The following is a 21,178-nucleotide window of genomic DNA, read 5'->3' as shown; positions in this document are numbered from 1 at the left end:
AATGAATCCGTTAGTTCAGCTGCTGTATCCACATATATTTACAGTGTAGATTGATGTCTACCCGGTTGGCAGAACGCAGTAGGCAATAGCTCCCTATCCCTAGTATATGACTTGAATGAAGATAAAACTGACATGCCAAACAAAATGTTCGTGAAATAACATAAAAACTCTTATCTTCATAGTTTACAACGACAAACCCAATCTAGTCAGATGAAATTGAATAGAGATAATGCCTAAAGTACTATTTTGGGATCTAGAGAACAGAAAACATATCTACAGGATACAGTTTAATTTCAATAACAAATGTTAAACAAATGAAAGGTTTAGAGATTTTAGGTGATAGCATAGTCAGTGCAGTCCAATAATATGAAATACCTCCAGCTTCATTCTCCTCTATGTTCTAAACTCACCACAAAAACCAAGGAGAAAATTCCGATGATTATTATCTTCAGTGTATTAATTGCTTTATTGTCAATATCATGGTGATGATGATTATAGTCTACTTTGTGTTAAAAATACACCTAGTTAAACCCACATCTTTTCAAAATTTAAAGGAATATTGACAGAGGGAAATGATGAGGGGAGTTCACTTGAAGATCGATAAGGGCGAGGAGGGTTGGTGGAAACAGCAGTATAAGTACCATGCAGAAGAGCTGTTAGCATGCATCGTGACTTGAAAGGGGTAGAAGTAGGACCAATGTAGTAAGTTAGCGGGGAGAATATTTTGGTTCAATATCAGGAAGAATTTTGTACCAATTCAAACAATGAGACCTCAGCGTGCTGTTTTAGGAGGTAAGCAAGTGTTCATGTGGTGGCTGAACAGACAATCAGAGAGATTTGTATCTTGGATGGGGGGGAGGAAGGGGGCGCTAAACACTTCAGATGACCTTCAGTATCACTTCTGATTCTAAGATTCTGTGACATATGTGCAATAACAAGATACCTCTCTGTACAGGCTTCTCCAACTATAATCTTTAGGGTGGTTAAAGATAGGAGAACAAACATTATAAATGTCCCAAAATAACAGGCAAGGGCATATGGTAGACAAGTGCACTGTTGAGCTGGAGTGCCTACTTCCAAATCCGAGCTGAATTACTAGCTAGTGACCTTAAGATAAGTGATTTAACATCTCTGCACTTCAGTTTCCATATATAAAATGGATATAGTATTGTATCTACTTAATAGGCTTGTTGTGATCATTAAATGAGATAATGCACATTTAGAACTTTTAGAATGGTACCTGGCTCATATAATTGTTAGTTATTGTTGTTATTATTAAAACTGTTATTACAATTAAATATCCTAAAACCATCATGGAGTATTAATGATGTATCTTATTTTGTATTATTTGTCTGTTTAGATATTCTTTGGGAGAAAATATTATCTTATAGTGAAAGTATCGATACTGGGTCCAAGCAAGCCTGAGTGCCAAACCTGTTTCTACTCTTTCTGGGCTATTTAGTCTTAAACAAGACTACACCTGATCTTGTCATGTCTCCTGGTCCTAATGACTCTTTCGTTTTGGGGCTTCTGTAGAATTAAATGAAGCAATGTACATAATTTGCCTAGTACAAATGTCAGCTCTTTTTCGCCTATAAGACATGGCATTTCATTTTCAGTCCAAATATGCTTATCCAAATACATTGTTGTCTGGAGACCGACCACAGCAGTACAGGGTCAGTATAGAGACTTACGGCTTGAAGGGACTCGAGGCTTTGTTCCTCCAGGTCTGGCATTTAAATTTCTACTTCAGTTTCTTTCTAAAGAAAATGAATGTGCCAGCCTCTTACTTTCCACACGCCAATTTAATGAAGGTTACTTAAATTATGTCCACGAAACTCAAGGTTTTGTTTGATTGGATTACCCTATCTTCTGGAGACCCTTTGGTCTTTCAGGGACTGAGACAACTTGCAACAGTGTGCCAATTTCTCCCTGATGCTGAGCTCCTAGGGAAACTTCCTAAGACAGGAGCTTCTGAAGCGATAGGAGCCTTCAACTTAATTATGCAGCTTGGGACCCAGAGCAATATCAAAACTGGGCTTTTGATTATGCATATTATCCTGATTTGTACAACTTCCTTATGCTCAACCCTCTCCTCCAGATACTATACAAAACTAAACTACATTACTCTGAGTTTTACTTAAAACTCAGGCCATTTTATCATTTACTTTATTAACATTACTATATTAGAAAGTGCAGAAAATGATAAGGTTTAAAAAGTGAATTTAAGAGCTTTCTATCTTTTCCATTTTGGAGTTAAATTGATGAAATTACTTCTATTCAAATTACGGGGGGGTGCCAAAAAAATGTACACACATTTTAAGAGATGTAATCTATGCTCAAGCAGTGGTTTGCCGTAATTAGAAGTGTCTGGATGCTGATGGTAACCACTTTGAGCACCTCTCAATTGCAGAAGTCAAACATGCCTTGTATTCATCTTTTGTTATCGGTATATATTGAGTATTACAATTTTAATAGTTTTTTCCTTTCTTAAAATGTGTATCCATTTTTTGGCATCCTCTGTATGTTGCTTATTAATATCACTACTGAGTTTTATGTATTCTAATCTTTGTTTTTATCAATGATGTAAGAGAATGTATCAAGAGTTCAATATAATTAATTAGCGTAATGTTTGTTAATTATAGCACTATAAAGCAGAACCACTTTCCTCTGAGAATCAAGCAACCTCCCCCCACAGGTACAGAATAGTACTCCTGTGAGGGAATGCTGCTAATGAGACATTTATATATAACTTTGTAGAAATTGATATTTTTAAATTCTGAAACTATATATCATGTAATTACCTATAATCCCTAGGCTGATATTTTACTGCGATGTTTCTCTGCCTCTCATTCGAATAAAATATTAACACGGTGAGCTAATTTTTCTGTTAAAAACAAGTTGTTCAAGCATAATAACTCTTTTCTTCATTTGATAACTTGTCATTTAACCTGGTAGAACTAGTCTAAAATTATGTCCTATTCTTTCCCCTTTTCACCTCCACTCTTGCTTTCTGGTTACTCATTCTAGCAATACAAGACCAAGTCAAGCTACAAGGCTTTTGCAGCAATCCCTACAAACATATTTCTTTTGGAACAGAAGGTCAGTGTTGGCTCAAAAGCAGAGTGAATTCTATGATTGTCATGTCATTTTTGTTACGTTTTCTAAAATTTTTGTTTTAAAGTTGTGCCTGTACTAAAAGAAAATGCTGCTCTTCGTTTAGGATGATGTATTAAATAATAAAAGCATCTTGGTGAATAGAGTTGAAGACATCATTGGTTTATCACTAGAGACTAGGTATGAGCCTAGCGTTGTCCAGTCCAAAGTCAAGTTGCCCTTGATTCAGAAATTTCATTCAGATTTGGATAGGTCCCTGTCTTTTGGAATTTTCAATGGTTATGTTCAAGAACTTCTACCTTTATTTACATTGGTCAAAAGAGTAGAGGTAAAATGGGGTGACATGGGCAACTGGCCACCTTGGTCAGAACTTGGTGATTCACACTGGCTTCCATAAGGGGGAAACATGATAACTGAGTATTCAGCTTAACCCCTTATGTCCCATCATGGGCTAAACCTCTATCCATCCTTGCCTCCCACTGACCCTACTGCCAGGAATGGGAGGGAGGACAGAGATCACTTTCGATGACCCAACTGCATTTGTGTGGCTCCAGGGCATTTTTCCTTTGTTCTTAAGAGTCATTAATTATAAAATGACAGGATACTGCATCAGTAGGTAAATTAAATTAAAGCCTCTTATTCAATAAGCACATTACAGTTGCTCAAATGAAGGCCAAATGGAGGGTCATATAAGAATTGAAATGAAATCAATTACCAAGTCTATGAAATTATTCATTTTATGTGCTATTTTTATGATATTTATTTAGGCAATTTGTCTCTTAGTGCATTAAGCCTACTTTTTCCATGTAATCAGTATTTCAAGTAGTGTTATTATCATTTATCTAATGTTAGTGTGTGCCAACCAGAAGGTATTTTGACCACTGGTTTCTGAATGTACATTTTTGTTATTTTTAGCGTGATCTGAGGAACAAAACCTTTGTATGATCTCATGACTAAAAAGTGGGAATTGTTAGTGGAAAATGCTAAGTAACATATTGGTGAACATTATTGGGCAGCATTTCTTATATCATATATCACTAATACCTAATTGCAAATTATCCACATGTAGACCATAATCTATGTTCTATATATCTGAATGCTTTGAACTAGGGGGAGAAAGGGTCACTGGGCTGCAGGGAGATCTGCAGCTTCTTTTCTGGCTTCTCTTCTGAATTTCTACCTTTTATAGCTCATTAAAAGAGAGATGAGCCTGTAACACTGATTTCAGGAGGCTTTTAAAGGGTGCAAGAAGTGACATTTTCACCAATTGCTCCTTATCCTAATGCCTATTACTATGTTGAGTCATAATAGCAGTGTTCCCTCACCACAGACCTTCTGCCCATTTGAGATGGAGATTTCTAAAATCTGGTCACAAATGTCTGCATTCACAGAAATGACAGAAACCCTCCCCCTTCAGCAGTCAGGCAAAAGAGGCAAATAGGGAGGGGCCTGTTGTGCCACGGGGTCCTTCCATTATACTTATCTCACCTAACCTAGCATGTTGTCCTGTGCGTGGGTGGTATCACTCCATTCATTTTCCAGTTACAAAAACTAGCAGTTAATTTTTCTTGAAAGACTTTTGTAAGAGAAAGCTGGATGTCATTACTGGTTCCAGAATCTCTGTCTACCAGCTCTCTCCCAATTAAATGGATTTTAGAGATTGTAAACTATTAGTTAGTCATTAAAAATGAAGAATCATTAGCTTACTTTCCAATTTCATTACAGACCCATTTCATAAATGTGTAGGGTGGTATCACTGTATATTTAATTTAATACACCTTCATATGGGAGAGGTTTTGTGTTTTTGATTGTGAATAAAACATACTTTTAATAAAATTTGTTATTTTTAGTTTTAGTACAACAAAAATTATAAATGGTGCCTAATTTATAAATCATATTATTCTAGGGAGGATTGATTATTATACAAACAATAATGTGTGTGTCTCTTGGTTAAGATTAATTGTCTTTGGACCATAAATATTTGAATTGTTCAAAGGTCATAAGGTATGACATGTTTGTTTTTGCTTTAGAGCCTTTGCATAACTCCATCTATCTATCTATCTATCTATCTATCTATCTATCTATCTATCTATCTATACACTTTTTTTTTTTTGCTGGCTTTCTCATGTTATGTATTCTTCAATGAGAAACTTTACTTTGTAAGAATTTTTAAATAGCGAAAGTCTTATTCCAGGATTTGATGAGTTTATTTCCATTTTCACTAAATTTCTTGAATGATATCATGCTGCCTCTTTCATGGTTGTAGTTTTTTAAAACTAAATATGGTAATTTAGAGCTTTTTACCCATCTGTTTATACAATAGAACTCGTTCTATGCTGTTGAAATCAAAAGAACTTATTTCTGAATTGAGTGGGAAAATTAAGACTACAATCATCAGAAAGTCATCTATTTTGGGAAGAATTAACATTTTGGAATATTTTGAATCACAGAAACTTTCCTGAGATCCCTTTAATATCACACAGAACACCACAATTAAGGGGCATGCTGTGGTTCTCTTTCTAATAATCTGTTAGGGTCTATGATGTAGAATACCTTGAAGATAGAACTAACATACTTTTTCATTCAAGTTTTAATTCAACAATTTATTCTCTGCTCCAGTCAGATTGACATTTTATACAACATTCTGTTTTATAGCATATAGTATAATTAGTGAAGAACCAGATTCATTTAAAAAACGAATACTATTTTTAAAAGCAAGGTTTTCTCCAAATTGAAATACAGGCATCCTTTGCAATGAGACATTAAGTTATCATTGAATCACTGGATTGCTTTCAAATGTAATCACCCTAGATGAAGCACATAATTTTCAAGAGTGCATTTTATTGGCAGGCGATATGAGATTTCTGGTACTTCTATTCTATAATTTATTTTCTTCATCAAAACTTAAATTTATAGCTTCTTTAGTATTCTATCTTTTTCCCCCCTATGTATATTTAAGAGAGAAGCATTTTTAGCTTAAGTCTTTTTTTTTTTATTAGTTTCAGGTGTACAAGACAAGGTAATACTTAGACGTTCATCATTTATATCCCTCACACTGTGAATCCCCCTCCCCCTATCCATTATCCCTCCGACCTCACACCAAGCCATCACATTATATATATAAAATTATAGTTGGCATTCATTAATGTTTAGCTTCTGGTGTACAATGCCATGGTCAGGCATCCACATTATCTCTGAGGTGGTCTCCCAAATAGGACGCATGTCTATCGGATACCCAACAAAATCATTACAACATTATTGAATAAGTTCCCCAAATTAATTTTCAGAAAACCCTGAGGCCATCTTGTGGTTACCAGCTGCTTTTTAGCTTAAGTCTTAACTCAGGCTTTACAGGAAGAGATAAATGTAAGACATCACATTTTAACATGTTTGCATCAGGTTTTTTGGCTTAATCTCGTGCCAATAATCATCTTCTCCAAGATTGAGATGAGGATGAAATACAGGTGATTATAAAGCGGGAACAAAGTAAATAGATTAACTTATATTTGTGAGTGTTTGTGAACCTTATTTCAATATGTTCAACAAAATACCAAGCTCTGTAGAGAAAATAATTTTGATATGGAGATTATTACTTAGTCTTTATGCATGATACTGTCCTTTACAGATAATGTTACAAGTGTCTCTCTTATTGACTACTTTTTCTTCTTATCATCTGAGTCTGATAGCAATAGATAAAAAGTTAAAATTAAACAGAAGTGTATATATTAATATTCTAAATAAATGGTTCATTATTTTTATTGTGCCCTTGTATTCAGGAAAGATGAAGAAATATTTCCATGAAATCATGTAATGATGTCTTTATTGTCTCACAAGTGATTAAAATTTTTCCATGAAATTATAAATTTTGTCTTGGAAGGAATTTGGATTCTGTGCTCTCTTCCTTACAAGTATTCCTCAGGATAAAATCAAGGCTAGGATTTGTAGTATTTCCAACAAATGGCATTTTCAAGATACATTTAATTCATAAGCGATGTGTGTTTGAAAGAAAAAATTCTAGAGGAATTCAATTTTATAAATAGTATATATAAATTACAAGATTAATTATTTAAATAAAAGTTATGAGATAAAATTATTTTTTTTCAGGTAAAAAGGATGATAAAGAACAGCTATTTTGAAGACTGTGCTATAAAAATAGAAACAAAGATTTGAGATCTAGTCAGCTGTCAAATCAATTTATTCTAAGTTGACAGTTTAGTTTTTTTAAGACATGAGTTGGTAAACTCTAATCTGATTAAACATATGTCTTTTAGTGAGACTATTTTAAGATGTCTGCACGTCTCAAAAATTTAACAAAATCTGGTTGCTAACTTAGCATATGGCCTATACTAGAGAAACATCTCTTAATTTAGATTAGTATAAATAGTGAATGTTCCCAATTTCTGTAGCAGTGGAGAAGCGCCAAGACCCAAATCTATACTAATTGGTTCTCTTTAGGCAATTGTCTACTATGTACATATCTCTTTTAAAGCACTTATCAAACCATATTTAATCAAGCATATTGGTTGCTTTTCTTTTTTCTTTACTGTGAACTATTTGAAAGAATATAATAGATTTTTTCTAAATGTTTGTTGAATGAATTAGTTCAGTGTGCAGTGGGGTAGTCTCTAAAATTTACAATTTTATTCCACCGGATTTTAGGACAACTATTTGTTCATAGGATTATAAAACTAAAGAGGTCTAGTGTATGACGATTGGGATGATGACAATTAAAAATCTTCTTTTCGAGTAGAATCAGGCTCATCAATTCTGCTTCCATGGAAAATATATAAAGGACCTTCTGCTATTAGGGAACTAAGTTGGTTTTAGACTTGGCACCTTTTAACACTTAGAGAATACATTCAAAATGGCTGCCAAATTGAATGCTATAGTGTATCAGACACTGAGCTAAATGCTTTACTATTCTCACAACTCTGAAGATTTTGATGATCAAAGATACCAAGTAGATAACCCAAAGCCTCAGGGCTAGTAAGTTGCTGAATTGGACCTCAAATGGGATCTGACTATCCCCTAGCCTTTTCCTGCTCACCATGCAACAGTAACATCAACTAGCTAAAGTGAAATAATGAGCAAGATATGATGATTTTGGATCCCTGTCTACAGCATTTTTTTCATTACTTGTTAAAATATATTTAAATTCTCATTTAATTAGAGGAACAAAAGGTTTTTTTTTTTTTTTTAAATGAAGAACAATTAAAGGGAATTGGAAATGACTTAGCTCTGAGAAGACTTCAGTGAGTGAGGAGTTACAAACCAGCCCAATTTCTTGAGCTACTAAAAGAGATGAGATGAATTACAGTGGAAGAGGTGCTGGCTGGGAATAAGGAACATCTGTTTACTATCTTTAATTAAATGAAGGAAAAGTATGGATTCTCCTGCCATGGATCCTTAGGTGGGGTGGGGGTTCATTTGATCCTTACTAAAATATAGTAACCCATGAAATTTTTGAAATGCAATCCAATTAGATAGTCTAGGCATCACAAAAAGTTTACAAGCTCTTTTAGATTTTTCTTCCTTTGAATGAAGTTAAGTTTCTACCTCTATTTAGAGTGAAACTGATGTATTCTATCTTCAGCTTTTTAGAACTTAATTGCATTTGCAAAGAGAGTAGGTTAGACTGATTCAATGTATCTGACTAAAAATTGTTTGCAATTCCATCAGAGATGCTCCTTTTGGTAGGGAAACACTTACTACAGTTCTATTGGCAGGTATTCCCATAAGGACTTTGATTCACAATGCTTCCTCATAGTTACTAGCTTTAATTATAATGTATTGCTGGGCCCCAAAACTATTTTTTTTAAAAGTCAGATTTACTATGTCTCTCTTTAAAAACTGGGCCCTAAAGTTGGCTGTTCCAAGCAAAATATTACGACTTTTAATGAGAATATTTCTGATAACTTATGTTAGATAAGAATATTTAAAAATAGGATTCAAAGCATGTCCCATTTATGCCTCACTTGGCTATAGTCCAGTTTGGTAGAAAACATGTTTTTAATAAAAATTTTTTATTGGTGAATATTCTGAGAGAACTTCATTCAAAAGAATAAATATAAAGAAACATCAATACAATCCTGCTGGCAATATGTGAAAGAGCAATCTATGGTCAGATTTCCTGTTAATGGAGATTTAATATATTTTCTTTTAATACATTTTTGTATACAAAGAAAGATAGCTACTTTTATGAATGCTAGAAGGAGTGGATCAAGATGATATGTTTGATAAATAAGTCCTCAATAACAAAAAAATTAATTCTACCAAATTTCAAGGCTACTTAAACTCAAAATAATCCCCCTTACAAATTTTAGTGCATTCTGAGTATTGTCTCCATCTCAAAGTTTCAGCATTTCTGAGCTAATACCAGTTATATTCCTTAATTTCCAAGGGTTCTGAGTGGATAGTTTTTTTTTTTTTCATTCTTTGTAAAAATTTCAGTGTTTTAAATAGCATAATAAAAGTTGTGTTTGCCTGTAATAAGTACCCACAGAGTAACCAGGATATGAACCTTATTTGGTTTTGGCTGAAAAAATATTCTCTTATTACATTAATCCTTATCATATGTTCAGATCTTTGATGGTAAACAAATTTAACTAAAATATGAAAAAATAAATAATTTATCTGTTATTTAAAATAGTCAGAGTGTAAATTACTTCTCTAGGGCATTTTGCTGAGAAGTATTAACATCATATTATTTCTATGATTCTTTTATTTATTTAACTTCATTTATTTGTCAATTTACCCTTCCAATCCATCCTAAAGATCTTTACTAAACACATATCATGTGCTCTATCTTGTATCTACAAAGATAAATATCATATTTTCCCAACTGTAATAGGACAAATGGTCCAGTATGGTAAAGATACAGTTGAAAAGTAATTATAGTGCTATATATTTGAGACATGTGCAAAGTGATATGGTGCTCCAAGGAGAAAGTGACAGACTTTGCCTGGTGTGAAGACCAAATAATAACAATAATAATAATAATAATAATAATAACAATAATAATAATAACAACTATAGCAGCAACAGTAATAATAATAATACATTATAAAGGAGTTTGATTAGGATATTCATGATGGATAGGAATTTTCTAAGTGAGCTGAGAGTGTAGGATGGATAATCTGCATAGAGTTAATGATATGTAGTTGAAAGGTCGCCATAAGTTCAAAGAACTCAGGTAGTTCTTTCTTTGTGGTTAAAGAGAAGCATGCAAATGAGGAGTGGATAGTAGCTATTTGGGGAAAGGTGAGAAGGGCTAGACCCTACTTTCCTAAGGTGTTTGTACTTAGATTTGGTCTAAGTACAATTTCTGAATTTTTTCTTCTCCATAATTATCATGATAGTTAGAAGCCGTGTGTGGCATAAAGCCTAAAATCTCGTGAAATTGGGAGGGCCTCAAATGGCCTAACTGCAAGTTCTCCTAAACTTCCTTATCACACTGACCAGGTGCAGTTCTTGCTTATTCAGAAAAGTGAATCATATCCTTCTGCAGATACAGGGGACACCTTACCCTTTTGATACTGCAAAGCTTGCCTCCCACCACTCCTGGTTATTCACTCTATTCTTGAGTACACTATTGTGTGGCCCTGCATGGTATGCACATTCTCTTCCTTTGGAATCTATGTAACTAATAAACTGTTGTTGATTTCATCTACCCAGTGTCAGGTCTTGTGTATTCGGCCATCCTCATAATGGTAGGGTAGAAACCCCTCCCCCCTCCCCAACAGGATAAATAGAAGGTGATTAAAACACCATGTCAGAAAAAAAATTAAACTGTCTGCATACCAGCTAGGAGTTATCTTTATGGAATTTTCTGTTTGCTGTTATCCATTACTCATGATTGATCATAAATGTAGAGGCTGAAGGAGGAAAGCAATAGAGAGACTTTTATTTATGGTAAGAAAAAGGCAATCTCAAGTGTTTCTATTAGGTTATCATAGTCAGTCTTTCATATTTTGTTATTTAATGCAGAGAAGTGGATTTTGAAAAAAAAACATCCAGATAGTATTTTCCTTGGTGAATCATTGAAACAAAGGGATGGTAAAACTTTATCATTTAGATGTCTGTTTTCTGAATTCTTAGGGGTATATCCCATGCCAAAATGACAATTATAGTATCTGGATATGGTACCGTTGGTGAAGGCTGATTCTTCTGGATCTGTTATATCACAGGCTCTATTAGAAGTAAGAAAACTAGTCTGCCTTTGTGTGCTGAATGTGATCTCCCGCTTTTGTACACTGATGGGTCAGGGCACACTCTCAACTACTAGGAGCCACAAAGAACAAAGATGGTGGCTTGGGCAATCCCAAAGGTTTGAGAGACAACCAAGAACTCAGGCTGAGATAAGTGATGAGGTTCATCTTCTATACAAGACTAATCTGTTAAGACTGGGGGAAGTGGCCGTTTTATCTAATGCACAGAAACCAATATAGAGAGTGAAGGAAAATAAGAAATAAGAGAATATGTTCCAAGGAAAAGAATAAGATAAATTGCCAGAAACTAATCTTAATGAAATAGAGATAAGTGATATATCCAGTAGTGAATTGAAAGTAAGTCATAAAGATGCTCACTGAGTTCAGGAGAGCAAAATGTATGAACAAAGGAAGAATTTCAAAAGAGAGATAGAATATATAAAAAAGTACCTAACAGAAATCAGAGTTGAAGCATACAACAATAGGACTGAAAAATTTAACAGAGAGATTCAACTGCAGAATAGATCAGTGTAAGAAAGGACCAGTGACACCCCCCCCCCCCACCTCCAAGACAGGTCAATAGAATTCATCCAATCAGAAGAGCAAAAGAAAAAAGAATAAAAAAGAGTAAAGATAGTTAAGGGACTTATTGGACACCATCACGTACACCAATATAATGTACGCATTATAGGGATCCCAGGAGAAGAAAGAGAGAGAAAGGAACAAAAAGCTTTTCAAAGAAATAATGGTTGAAAATTGTCCTAATCTGGTGAAAGAAACAGATATCCAGATCCAATATGCCTAGAATACCAAATAAGATTAACTAAGAGACTTTCTCTGAGACCATTATAATTAAATTGTCAAGAGTTAAAGACGAAGAGAATCTTAAAAGCAGCAAGAAAAAGCAACTTGTTATGTAAAGTGCACTCCCATAAAACAATCAGCGTATTTTTCAGCAGAAACTTTGGAAATCAGAATGGAATGTGATGTCTATTCAAAGTGCTGAAAGAAAACAGAAAAAAACAAAACAAAACTGCAAAACAAGAATACTTTGCCTGGCGATGTTGTTCTTCAGAATTGAAGGAGAGATGAAGTTTACAGACAAGCAAAAACTTGTCTGTAAGTTTTTATCTTACAAAGAAAAGATGATAAACTGTAAGAAGTTTATCATCACTAGATACCTGTGTTCATTGCAGTACTATTCACAATAGCTAAGGAATGGAAACAGCTTAGGTGTCCATCAATAGATGAATGGATAAGAAAATATACAGAGTGGAGTATTATTCATTCTTAAAAAGAAGAAAATCCTACCATTTTTGACAACATGGATGAAACTGAAGGGCATTATGCCAAATGAAATATTCTAGATAGAGAAAGACAAATACTACACGATACCACTTATACATGGAATAAAAATGGTGAACTTATAAAAACAAGCAGTAGAATGGTAGTTTCCAGGAGCTGGGGAGTAGGGGAAGTAAGGAGGTACTGGTAAAGGGGAATATGAAATATACAACATTTCAGTTATAAAATGAGTAAGTTCTGAGGGGATAATATATAATAATAGTGGCTATAATTGATAATACTGCATTGTATAATTTAAATTTGCTAAGAGAGTGAGTCTCTTAGCAAACTTCAGTCTCAGCAAACTTCTCACATCTCCTGCCCCCAAGGGTAAATATGTAAGGCAATGAATGTATTAATTAACTCAATGGTGGGAATCCTTTTATAATGTATACATGTATCAAATCATCACGTTATACACTTTAAATATATTACAATGTTATTTGTCAATTATTCTTCCAAAATGCTGAAAAAAGAAAAGTTTTGGAAATTTAAACAAATAAAAAGAAATGATGAAGGAAATATAAATACATATAAAGTAGATATTAAAAATTTAATAGAGAATATTGTGAAATCCTCCATGCAATAAGTTGAAAACTTAGACAAAAGACACCAATTCCTAGAAAACAATGACTTATCAAACCTGACTCTAGTAAAACAATGGCTGAATAATACCTAAAACCATTTTAAAAAGTGGATTAGAAGTTTTTTTTAAAAAAACCTTTCTACAGTAATTGCATCAGGCTCAGATGATTTTACAGATTTTTCAAGGAAGAGATTTAATTTTACACAAGCTTTTAAAGAAGATAGGAAGATAACTTCATAACTCATTTTATGAAGGTAAAATAACCTTGATATCAAAACCAACAAAGAATTAAAATAAAATAAAAAACAATCTCATTTAAAAGCATAAATGCGAAAATTCTTAAAAAACATTAGCAAATGAAGTCAACATTTGGACTGTATTTATCAACATCATGATTAAATTGAATGTATTCCAGAAATGCAAGGTTGATTTAATATTAGAGCAATTGGTTAGTACAGTTTATCATATAACTAAATTCAAACTAAAAATATATGATTATATAATACAGCTAGAGATACCTCACATGATATAAAATTGATATACACTTAGGAAATATATTTGATAAAGATTCAGCACTAATTCATGATAAAAACTCTTAACAAACTGGGAAAAGAAATGATTTTTTTTGAAGGTTATTTACCCAAACTTGTAGCCAAAATCAGATTTAGTGGTGAAATATAGAGGCATTTCTTTTACCACCAGTTATGAGATAAAGATACTTGGTCTTCTATTTAACATTTTACTTATGTTTTTATGCAGTTAAAGGAAGAAAAGAAACATAGCCAAGAATGGGAAAAAAAGAAATAAAACTATATTTATTCTGATATAATTTTTGACATAGGAAATTCAAGAACATCTGTAAAATTACTTATAATTAAGGCAATTTATCAAATTCACTGGATAGAGGACACAATTGATACATAACATCAATAAACAGGTGATGATTTTTAAAAATGGACAATTTATACTTGTAATCCCCTAAATAAAATAACTGAGAATTATGTAACCAAATAGATACAAGAACTTTTCAGAAAAAAAAAACAATAAAAAAAACTGTATTGGAAGATTTCAAAGAAATAAAGAACTATAATGTACTCAGATTAAGAAGTCAATTTTACTCATATTTGAATGTACAAATCTCCTGCGATTCCTATCAAAATACAAGATTTTTGTGGAACTTGACAAATGTATTGTATAATTAGAGTAAAAGAGAAAATGGCCAAGAATTAGACAAGAGATTTTTGAAGAACAAAATCTAACTGCTTCATTAGATAAAAAGGCTTACTATGAATCTATGTTATGAAAGTATGTTATTGACATGTAGAATAAAGTAGAATTCAGAACAGCTCACATCTATGCAAATGATAAATGAAATGGTGTCAATGAAGAAGAGCGTACTAAACATGAAAGATGCCCAACATTATCAGGGAAATGCAATCTAAAACCAAAGTGAGATATTTCATGTACATCAGATGTTAACATTTTTTTAAAAGTCTGAAAACAGGAACTTTCATTCATTGCTATTATGAGTGTAAAATTGTGCAATTGTTTTAAAGAACAGTTTGATAATATCTGATAAAGTTAAAGTTGACTGCATTATTACACTATTATACAGCTACTTTAGTCTTAAAACTACAAATGTGTTTATAAGGAAGTGTGTACATGGATGATAGTTGTCACAGTTTGTAGTAGTGAAAATTGGGAATACCTTAAATATTAAGCAACAGCAGAAAGTATCCATTTTGTTGTGGAACATGCATACGTACAATGGAATACTATATGGAGGTGAAATAATTGATCAAATGCAGGGAAAAAATTAATAAGGGCAGAAAGAAACTTTTAGAGATGATGGATATGTTCATGGCATAGATTGTGGAGATTGTTTCATGGGTGTATACTTATTTCCAAACTCATAATGTTGTATATGTTAAATAGGTACAAGCTTTTGTATGTCAGTCATGCTTCGATAAAGTGGTTAAAAAAACAACAAAAAACTGAAATAGCAAGTTCTGAAAGCGTGCATTATACTTACACAAAATTCTAAGACTTGCACAAAACAACCTTATAGTATCTAGTGATGTATACATATAATAATATGATGAAAAAATTAAAGATATAATGTGATGATAAACAAAAAAATGAATGAGAATGATTACCTTTCATGAGGAGGAGAAGAAGCAAGTAGGGAGGAATACACACTGGCTTCTATTAGCTTGTGATATTTTACCTCATATTCTCAGTGGAGTGAATACAGTAAACAGGAGAGTTATCTTATTCTTTCCATGTATCTGAAATGTATCACAATAAATAAAAAGTATGTTTTAGTATGAAAATAGTTAACTGTCATTTGAGATTCAGTCTCATGAGTAAGGTAGCCAAGACTTTTTGGATAAAATTATTAAAAATGAGATGAGTTTTTTTTAAATTGTGTGTGATGTTTCTCGTAAACTGGCCCTGAAGCATTTCCTCAAGAATAGGTTTTTGTAGATTTTTGAGAAATGGCTACATCATTGTTATTTCTGTGTGTAACTTCTCAAGGTGACTGTTTTGGAATAGATCAAGGCTCATCGGGATGTGTAAGATGTCCAAGCTCTAGTTTGTATGTTTAAAAGCATAGCCTCCTTTCTTTATTCCAACATTTTATAATAGAAATATTGATTCCACAAAAGTAACTAAAAAAATGTGGAAAATGCCTCCCTCTGAGAATAGGTCAGAGGGAGCTATTTGTCAAATTATTCAAAGAGTTTTTTTGGGGGGGTTTAATTAAAGTTTATTGAGGTGGCAATGGTTAGTAAAGTTACATAAGTTTCAAGTGTGCAATTCTGTAATACATCATCTATATATCATATTGTGTGTTCACCACCCAGAGTCAGTTTGAGGGTAAAAGGGATCAAATACATGGTGATGGAAAAGAGATTTGTTTTTCGAAAACAATATTGCGATCTATAAGAATTTCTTTGAAGAGACTTTTGCACTACATTTATATTTGACTAAAATCCTCACATGACAACTATTTCATTTACCACTAGGCACTAGATGAACCAGCCAAGAATGAAAGTGTCTCCAAGGACAACACATTAGACCCATCTCTGGAGGTAATGACTTCATATTACCCCTACTTGTGAAATGCAATCCCAAAACTTATTGCTAACTCAGTACCTGGTTTCACTTCTTCCAGTTGTGTAACCCTGCACAGCTCAGGCAGCAAACTGAAGAGCTCTGTGCTACCATTGATAAGGTCTTACAGGAATCCTTGTCTATGGTAATGCCTTAGACTAGAGTGTGCAATTCAAACATTTGCTTCGCTTCTTTCCATTTCCCTTTATCTGAGTACGATGCATCACTGGCTTGTCTTTTTTTATTTTCCAGCATTCTTCTACTTCTCCTTCAAGATCCCTGCAGACATTATTGGGTTCTGACACTTTCAAAGTATGTATATATTTAATACAATTTACTGAACTGTAAGAGTTACTAGATTAATGATTTCTAAGCTGCAGATCAAAGCCCGATAATGAATTAGGAAATGAACTTAGTGGATAGCAACCAGAATTTTTTTGTTAGCAAACAGTGTTTTAAAAATTGAATAGTAAGAATGTAAAATATCAGATTCTATTCCAAGTAGTGTGGGTATTATTGACATTTGTTTTAATTTGTTTACATGTGCATATATAGATATGTGTATACAGGATTGTAAAATCTGTTTTTAACTGTGGACCAAGTTCAAAACACCCCTAAAGCCAACATATTATTATATAATATGTTGGCATTTTCAGAAGCTCTATGGTACTAACTGCATGTAGAATTTGTGGCCTATTCTTACCTCAAACCATATCTTCAGTAATTTTGTAATTCTTAGAATCATAGAAGAAGAAAATGAAGTAGACTAAAGTAGCATTAGTCTAAGAGCTTTAACACAGATATTATTTCTGGAACTTTTTTTGTTTTGATTGATGGCCTCTATTTCATTGATTTTTTTACTCACTGGGACAGAAACCTGGATATTTTACATTGTTAGGGTACCACTAAAGCATTCATTGTTGTATTTAAATATGTAAATATGTTCTCCTTATAATGTAGCCATTTTCATTGTTGGGATAAAATACTACATTTCTCCAAACTATTATTTTGAATACTTACTGCAGATCTATTTATCAAAATTTCAAAATGGTTGTGATTTTTCCTTTATTAATAATTGTTAGGTTTTCTTTGTCAGCTTTATTTTCTCTCTTGGAATTAGTATAAATATTTTTTTGCATGTTCTTTTAAAAAATTAAACACTGTGCGTATGAGTAGGTTTTAAATGTACAGATTGCTTACAATTAGAAGAGTTATCCTAATGTTCAGTTGGAACACTATAGACAAATATTCATTAATAATGACACAGAATCCCAGTAACCATTAACTGTCTATATATATGTGTGTATATGTGTAATATATGTATACATATATATATTAGCAGAGAGGATCTATCCATGAATAATTGTAGCTTTTGTGTTTATTTTATTGTATATTCTTTAAGTCTTTTAATATAAAAATACAAAACTTTGTTTGCTTTGTCAAAAAAATGCTATGTAAGTTTTAAAATATTTTTTCTTACTTTATTTGTTGCACATATTAAAAATACCCTATATAAACATAATAGGAATAGATCTTAAATAGTAGTATACAAATACTCATCTTTACTATTGATTTAACAAATATTTAATGCTTATAGTATTTAAAAAACATTATAGGCCACTAATTTTAAGGCAATTATTTCATTCAACAAATATTTATGAAGCGCCTACTATAAGCCTGGAACTCGGAAGCCGTGGGGAGATAATTGTGAACAAGGCAAAGTAACGTAAAGGGCATACTTTGGATGTAGTAATCAGAAACTAGAATTAAAGCTGAGACCAAAGATGGACAGAAGCCAACCATAGATCAGGGGCAGTAGCTTTCAGCCAGAGGAGTAGGCATGTGAAAATTTCCTGAGACAGGAAAGAACTTAGTGTGTATGAAGACGAAGCCAGTGTGGTCGCACGAGAGTGAGCCAGGAGTGAATTGTGTAAAATGAGGTTGAGAAGTTGGCTTAGGGATCATGAAGATACTTACACGTCAAGGTAAATGAGAAGACATAAATATCAGGGGAATAATATGAAACCACTGGAAAAGATCACAATGGATGCTGTGAGGTGGCTGCTGAGGTCAGAGAGGCAGTCAGTGAAGTTGGCCTGGATAAGTGGGTTCAGAGTTAGAGAGAAGTATGGGATTTGAGAGAGATTTCAGGCTTGCTGTGGGTTTGGATGTGAGCAGTGAAGGACAGAGGAATCATGAATGAGCTCCAGGATTGTTCCTTGAGCATAGATGACTGTGACGGAGGCACAGTGTGGTTGAGGAAAGAGGATTATGTTCATTTTGGTCAGGATGAGTTTGAGGTGTGTATCCAGGAGGGTTTAAACCTATGCCTTTTGAGCTAGCGGGAGAGATCTGGGGAAAATCAGCACATGGACGTTGTGAGCACCCCGTACAGAGCTCCAAGGAACAAAACATTGCAGGTCCAATATAGGAGGTGGAGGCAGAGCCTGCAAAGGAGAAAGAAGCATCCATTGTAGTACGAGGAAAATCAGAACAGTATGGCATCATGGAAGCTACAAGAGGAGAGTGTTGACGAGAATGTAATCGCAGTGATTGCTGCCAAGAGGAACAGAAAGATAAGGCTAGAGAAGTGTTTATTAGATTTGACGTGCATGTTTTGACGTGTATGTTGCTTTTGCTTATGTGTTGTTCCTGCTCACCTTTTGGATTTTTATAGCCTTTACTGGCATATATAATCCTTTTGAACCCAAGCCTGTGTTTTTAGTCTAGACTGAAAATAGTGACCTTCTGCAAGTAATATATGTAATTTTTAATTCATGTTTTGTTAATTTTTTATTACTTTTTAATATTACTTTTGTCTTTAATTTCTGTTCCTTTTAATTGTTTTATCTTTTTGTACCCAATTGTCTAATTTTCTTCAGGACAGCATATTTCTGGCTGTCACTTTTATATTCAATCTGGGATTCTCTTTATCTGGGACCTTAAGCCATTTATAATTATTGTAATTCTTGTTCTATTAGTAATTTCTGCTGTCTTGTTTTATATTTTCTACTTAAAATGGTTTTTTTTTTTTTTTTTTTTTTTACCTTTCCTGCTTTCCTTTGGATGTTTTGACATTCACTAGTTTGAAACTTTTGAAAATTTTGCTTTGCATTTTTCTTACTTTTTGTAGTTACCCATAAATTATTAAAGAGAATAATTATGTTTATTTCCCTATCAATTTTAAAGCTTGTAAATACTTTTTCCCCCAAATTAGGTAAGTACTATAGTGCTTTTCACCTTTCACATGTTTTTTTATCAAGATACACAAACAGAAGCATAATTTATTAGCATTTTTTTTGACTTTTATACCTCAACTTTATGGTTATGTTTTTCTTAATATCTTCTTTATTTAGATACTTATTCTTTATTTAGATCATTATTTCTCACAAATTCATAGCTTTCTCCTGCATTTATTTTTTTTCTTGCTGGAATCTTGCTGAAAATTGTATTCAATAAGTTCTCTTTGTATTGATTCTGTAGGCCTATCTCCCTGAAAATATCTTTATTTTGCCCGTTCATTTAAATTATAGTTTTGCCAAACATAAAATTATAGATTTTTCTTCAACACAATACTTTTTTTCCCTAGGTTTGTTGGTTTTTGTTTGTTTGTTTGTTTTTTCCCCCTCAACAACAAACTAGTGAAATATTTTGGCAGCATGATACTTATTCCTCTGCTATAGAGTGATCATTTACAGAGTGGTACTGTCATCTTTTAGTATTTATCTTTATGATGTTACTAATTTTTCCTATAATGTATCTAGGTGTGCATTTTTTTCTCTCTTATGTATCTGCATTGGTACTCTCTTTGACCTTTCATCTGAAGTTTTCAATTTTTTCTTCCCCTTACATTCAGGATAATTTTTAGTCATTATATTTTCAAATGATTTTTTTTCCTGTTGGGACTCATAATACAGTACTTGTTTTTTCCAATTTTGCTTCTGTATTTTATATCTCTTAATTTTCATATATTTTTCTATTTATTGCTTCCTAATTTTAAGAGGATTCCTTGATTTGGTATTCCAATTCAAGAATTTTTCAGTGTCTATTCTGTTCTTCAAAGACTATGTTAAGTTCTTTATTTTTGCTTACTTAGTGTTTTTTTTAAGTCAGATTTACTGAAATGTAATTTACCCACTGTAAAATTTACCCATGTAGTGTACAATTCTATGAGTTTTGACAAAGCATATAGTTGTGTAATCACCATGGGACGCAAGATACGAAACACATTCATCCAATGAAAAAAATTCCCTTGTGCTTCTTTGTAGTATATCTCTCCCTCCAACCCAAGGGCTGGACACCACTGATTTTTTCTTTGTCCCTATAATTTTCCCTTTTCAAAAATATCATATTAATAGAATTATATAGTATGTAGTCTTTGAGTGACGTTTTACACTTAGTAGAAGGCAATTGAAATTCATTCATATTTTACATATATCAATAGTTCGTTTCTTTTTATTGCTGAATAGCATTTCATTGGATGGTTGTACCATATGTTAACTATTTACCAGTTGGTAAATAGTTACCAGTTGGTAAATAGATGGACAATTTGGTTATTTCTAACTTGGGGCTTTTACTAATAGAATTGCTGAGAACATTTGCAAACAAATCTTTGTATGGTCATGTGCTTCCTTTTCTCTTGGGTAAATACCTATAAGGGGAATGGCTAAATGATTGTTTTCTTTTACAGTATTTATATTTTTCAGATGTCCTATTATTTTTCAAACTCAAAGTTCTCTGCTCTGCATGTATACCTGATACCTAGGTTGGTAGATACTGAAGATTAGTTCCTAGGATCTGCCAATTG

At 32.9% G+C, this 21,178-nt stretch overlaps 1 protein-coding gene across 50 annotated transcripts in view; it reads left to right on the top strand.

Moving 5' to 3' along the window:
• MLIP (muscular LMNA interacting protein) overlaps positions 1-21,178 on the top strand; it is a 240,828-nt gene that overhangs the window by 136,258 nt on the left and 83,392 nt on the right. For 33 of the 50 annotated variants that reach the window (XM_081045023.1, XM_081045032.1, XM_081045030.1 and 30 more), the window contains 4 exons: positions 3,031-3,102; positions 16,284-16,349; positions 16,433-16,516; positions 16,624-16,683. In XM_081045023.1, coding sequence (XP_080901149.1) covers positions 3,031-3,102; positions 16,284-16,349; positions 16,433-16,516; positions 16,624-16,683 — 282 coding nt within the window. The remainder of the gene's footprint in view (positions 1-3,030; positions 3,103-16,283; positions 16,350-16,432; positions 16,517-16,623; positions 16,684-21,178) is intronic. The other 17 variants (XM_081045052.1, XM_081045046.1, XM_081045062.1 and 14 more) reach the window with 3 other exon arrangements.

Source organism: Rhinolophus hipposideros (genome assembly GCF_964194185.1).
Source record: "Rhinolophus hipposideros genome assembly, chromosome: 3".
Taxonomy (NCBI): domain Eukaryota; kingdom Metazoa; phylum Chordata; class Mammalia; order Chiroptera; family Rhinolophidae; genus Rhinolophus; species Rhinolophus hipposideros.
This window is presented reverse-complemented; position numbering and strand designations above follow the sequence as displayed.